This window comes from Acyrthosiphon pisum, chromosome A3, assembly GCF_005508785.2.
Source record: "Acyrthosiphon pisum isolate AL4f chromosome A3, pea_aphid_22Mar2018_4r6ur, whole genome shotgun sequence".
NCBI classification, from domain to species: Eukaryota; Metazoa; Arthropoda; class Insecta; order Hemiptera; family Aphididae; genus Acyrthosiphon; species Acyrthosiphon pisum.
The window spans coordinates 26,759,410-26,764,668 of record NC_042496.1 but is presented as its reverse complement, the minus strand read 5'-3'; the positions used below and the strand labels follow the sequence as shown (position 1 = coordinate 26,764,668).

The 5,259-nt window shown below is 24.8% G+C and overlaps 2 protein-coding genes and 1 long non-coding RNA gene across 4 annotated transcripts in view; 2 read left to right on the top strand and 1 right to left on the bottom strand.

Moving 5' to 3' along the window:
* Positions 1-1,632, top strand: LOC107883920. Its single transcript, XR_001679587.2, has 3 exons — positions 1-57; positions 366-679; positions 1,326-1,632. It is a non-coding gene; the product is annotated as an uncharacterized LOC107883920 (long non-coding RNA).
* LOC100159021 (peroxidase) overlaps positions 1-2,868 on the bottom strand; it is a 10,070-nt gene extending 7,202 nt beyond the window's left edge. The window contains exons 1-2 of one of the 2 annotated variants that reach the window (XM_016804910.2): positions 2,715-2,868; positions 2,437-2,547 (exon numbers count right to left, since the gene is read on the bottom strand). In XM_016804910.2, coding sequence (XP_016660399.1) covers positions 2,437-2,486 — 50 coding nt within the window. In that variant the 5' untranslated portion in view covers positions 2,487-2,547; positions 2,715-2,868. Of the gene's footprint in view, positions 1-2,436 lie in introns of both variants that reach the window. The other variant, XM_003244932.4, reaches the window with a different exon arrangement.
* A 570-nt stretch (positions 2,869-3,438) lies between these two features.
* Positions 3,439-5,259, top strand: part of LOC100160040 (beta-galactosidase) — a 38,560-nt gene continuing 36,739 nt past the window's right edge. The window contains exons 1-2 of the mRNA XM_001947335.5: positions 3,439-3,625; positions 3,802-3,968. Of these exons, the coding sequence (XP_001947370.2) occupies positions 3,560-3,625; positions 3,802-3,968 (233 nt within the window). The 5' untranslated portion in view covers positions 3,439-3,559. The remainder of the gene's footprint in view (positions 3,626-3,801; positions 3,969-5,259) is intronic.

Genomic DNA, 5,259 nt, shown 5'->3' with positions numbered 1-5,259 from the left:
TTCAACAAGCAAATGTGGTGTTTGGGAATATTACACATTATGGGACAGTAATCAAAGGTATGCTATTTGTAGTAACTTAATATACTTACTATAATATTATATAAATTATTATATTAACTTTGTACATATTTAGTATTTAGTATTCACTATTTAGTGTTTATTATTAACTATGATATTTATTCAGTTTCCTACTTCAAAAAAATAATATTTTAACTTTCAAGTTTCAACAGTAGGTATTAGTTATATTTTAAATGGTTACTACTTACCAGTTTACCACACAAAAATTAAAAATTTTTTTAGTTTAATTAGGTATAACTTATATGGATTTACCTATAATTTAAGATATTGAATTTTATGTGTTACAGATTATTTTCTGAAGCTGGTACCATCTATGAAGACAAAAGAAACAGATTATTACCCAGAAATGCAGAAAAATTGCTTTTTTTACATAATAATCTTTTGAACACCAACGTACAATTTAAATTTTGATATAATATATATTGTATAATTCAGTTATAGGTTTATTATTTATTTTGTACCTTTGAACATTTGAAAATTGAAAGTTCATCAATCATATCATTAAGTTCATAAAACGTTAATTTGATTATGAAAAGTTATCATATAATGATTAATAATTCAGTTAGTAATATGAAAGAATCTCATATTATATTATTATCTGGTAATTGTATTTTATAATTAAATTACATATATAGGTTTATTTTTTACTTATTAGTTATTACAATTTACAAGTTTGTACTTTGTAACCAATATATTTTATAAAGTGTTGTTATTTGTTCCATTTTTTTTTTTAGATATTGTATTTATAGTTTATAAATGGTTTAAAATTTTTAGAATAGTCCAAAGATACATTTTATAAAATATTTACAAGTGAATTCGATTAAGAAAAGCTCTCATATAGTCATATTATAATTTATAATTAATTAGTAAATACTAAATACTGAATAGTAATATGAAATGATCTTTATAGCTTATACGTATGTACTATGTTACTAGTTACTATGTTTGATATCAATATTATTTTTAATATTCTGCACCGAATAACGCCGAATATTCTGTGCCGGATCCCGAATAATATTAATTCATATAACATTCGGTATTTTTAGGTGTAGAAAACAAAATATTCTGTATTCGGTTTTTTCAATATTCCTAGTTCAGCACATCCCTAATTTAGACTTTGAAGTCATGTATTTAAATTATGTTATAAGTAGCCAAGTAGGTGAAATTATTTGATGCTTAAATGTGGAATACTGGACTTATCTCTCTGCAACTGCAAACGGGTTAAAACTATCAATCATATTTTTTAGGAATGCCAGGAAAGAATAACTGGTGGAGGAATATAAGGACTACATAAAGCCGATCAGTAAGTGGAAGATTGACTTCGTATCAAACCATCTGTTTATAGTACTGAGACTTGACGCATAATCGATATTATTTTATCATAAACGATTATTATTATTATTACCGTGGGTTATTCAATTATTTTACTATTGTTTGTTGGATATTATTAATTATTCGTTTTTATTTTTTCCCACAATCTGTACACCAATAGGTATAACCATATGCCATATGCAATAAAAACATTTATCTAGAATAAATATTGAGTTTAAATAAATATAATTTGATTGATTGTAGTTATATAATTTATCAATGTGAAACAAAAATCTAAATAGCTCATATCTGAGGCAGATAATCTACCTATCAGATTACATCATTTGTGTTTTTCAAATATATGATTAAAATATTAAATTTATATATAATCAGAGGTACGAACTGTAAAATATGAAAAACTTAACTTACATATATTTACTATAGTGATACCTTAAAGTTTAAAAAAACTGTTGCTTAAAACTCATAGGAAATATAAGGTTTTTATATTTTAATCTCTAAAACTTGACCATTAAAAAATAAAGCTAAAAAAACACTCGATATAGAAGCGAGTGCAATATTTATTTAAACTTACTAAATAAAATATCATTAGTACTCACAAAGATTTTCGAACACAAATATAAAACGTATAGGTAGTTATATATATTGTATTATTATTAAGTTTATTTTTTTAATGGTAAGCACATTTTATAAAATTATATGTATATTGTATACGTATCAGAAATTATAGATTATTATTAAAATGAAGCAATCGATACATTAATTTTACAATTCTGTTTTCATTTATTATTATAAATTATAATTTACTGTTAAGTAGTATTAACATTTATTCTACAAGAAAATAGTACAAGAAGCTCTCTAAATAGATCATAATATTGTAATATGTCATTTAAAGACATAGGAAATAAATTTGTACTTTGGAAAAGTACCTATTTGGCTTTCATACTATAGTTAATATTTGAGCGTTTGAAAAACTATATATTATGTTATAAATCAATAATTATAATGAAAAATGTAGCCAATACTCACTCAGTTTCAAACGACGAAGAGTTATCAACTTTTTTAAAAATATTAACCATTTTTTAATAAACCGATCGGAATGAATTTTATAATTTGACTGAATTTTATCCGTTGTTATACCTGCGCGAATCATTACAGAGATGTAGGTAATATTACATAATTACTTCCATAGTCCGCTACACGTGTCGGGTTCACAACTCATATGATAATACATTTTTAATAAACAATAATATATTGTGGCTGGTACAATACCAGAAAAACAAATTAAAATAAATTAATGTACCTACCTATTGGCGATCAGCGCAGAATCGGTGCACAAGGCTAGTTCAAAAAAAAATTATAGTGGAAAACAAAATTTAGGTAGACAATTTTCTAAATTTCAAAGTGGTGGTATATTGCCGAATTCTCCGTAGTCGGCTACATGAATAACTCTGCTCTTTATTTGATTTAGATTTTTGTATTTATCAATAAATTATTATTATTATTCGAAAGAAAATAAAATACACAATCAACCTAAAAAATCGATTCAACGATTAAACTAAAGGTTAGATAACTAATTACCTTTTAAATAACGAATTAACAATGCAAATTGATATCGTGAATTCGATAGAGATTATAATATTATATTTTAAATGTATCTATTAAACACGTCTATAATCTTAAGCAACAATGTTTTTTGATGTTTAAAACTAAATTAATTTAAATTGTATTTTTTTTAATTTACCAAACCAAATCTGATTTTAGCAATAATTTCAAGTTAATAGACGAACACAGTAAAACATTGAAGTATTTTAACGTATTAAAATATCATCCTAGATTGCCAACTTAAAAATCTCATGTACTTATGTTATTTATTTATGTAAATTGTTAAAAGATGTCAACCCCATCACTCGATTTAATAATAAAATTATGTCTTTACATTATGGACCTGAGTTTCGTTATAATTTTATGTCAAGTTTTGTAAAATCAATATATATATATACAATTTTCCCACTAGTTGTGCTGTTTCGCCATGTTGAATAACTTACTATAATATTAGTAGTTGTAAACCTAACTGCCTAACTAATGAAAAATTAACGCAGTTCCTATTGAACGCTTGTGACGATCTGATGATTATAATAAATATAGTACAATGCCTACGATTTCCGTGTATTGTTCCTTATTAGCGCTGTTATTGTCATTTCATTTTGAATATGTAGTAAGTTGTATACGCAATTATTTTCTTGTACAGTTGTACCTATTTATAAAATAAGTGACTATTTACATAATCTACTAGATGGAAATATACAATAAATAAAATACTCAAATATATTTTTTAATTTTAAAGAGTAAAAATAATAATAATACATTATTGTCGTATCATATTAATTTTAGAATAGTGACAGGAAGTTCTATGTGGACTACGAAAAAAATGAATTCATCAAAGACGGCAATATATTCCGATATGTTTCGGGATCACTGCATTATTTTCGAGTGCCCAGGCCCTATTGGAGAGATCGTATACGCAAAATGAAATCTGCCGGCCTTAATGCAATATCGTTGTAAGTACCTGACAAATTAAAAAAATGGATATAAATTTGTAACATTTTTAACGGTCAACGAAATTTTAAAAACACTAAGTACTGCACCTCAATTTGAAGCAATTAATTTTCAATGTTTTTTAAAACACGTTTTACATTTTAAGAGCTTCGTATTATAGCCCCAGAAAAAATATTCATTGCATTAAAATCATGGCATAAGTAAAAGTATTTAAAGTTACAAGTTATAACTAATTAATTTCTCGTTCAAAATTATATTTATATATGCATCGAAACACTCAAAAATATATTCTACTTTGGAATGAGAAATAAAAATGTATGATTTTTCTTTCAAAAAAGTAAACATAAAAATAATAACGATTGAATAGTAATAAATATATTATTTTTCATTTTAAAATAATATGTTCTATTGGATTATTGGAATGACTTCAAATATTATGTAATATATTATATTTTAAAAACATTTATACTCTTTGAAATAATGAGTGTTCACTGTTAAAATAGTCACCCTGTATTATTGGCTGCTAATGTTGTGTACCGGAAATTTATTATTCAATAGGATGTTGCATTTTATTTCTATCTATAATGATATTTATCTATAGGTAATTAAAAAATGGGCCATGTTTATTATTATGTGTTTAATTATATTATATAATATTAATAAATTTCCGGGATTTCTGAATAAATTTCACTGTTTCTGAGTACAGTATTCTGAAAAATATTCTGATTGTCGTTTAGTATAGGTAACTATGCATGAAGCCAAATGCTTATCTAACATGGGTAATAATAATTAATATTATCATTATTTAATATCTGATTCTGATAGATCATTGGTTTTATTAGGTAGGTATTAGGTACTTAGTGATTGCTTAAATAATGTTATACGTCTGTGTATACAGAGTGAATACATTGTATGAACGTTTGAGAAACCATTATAATATTACTATATTAATGAGATCAAAACTTGAGCTGACTTACACGTTGCATACTTCGTGAAACAGAAATGTTACCATGAAAACATTATTATATAATTTTAAATTTAAAAAATGTGTTGTATGTTCACTGTGCCAAAAAATATCAAGCTCCGACACTCTAACTTACGTAGAACGGTGTCAATAGGATTGTAGTAAATTAGTTTAAAATTAGCCTAAATATTTTGAAATTTCCATTGTATATAGGAAATTATTATAATTCAAGTACCTATAATCATAGACGCAATTTCAATAAAAAAACTGAGGTGCTTAAGCTCTGCATTTTCTTGGCATTTAAATTCAATTATAACTATGAGGCATTT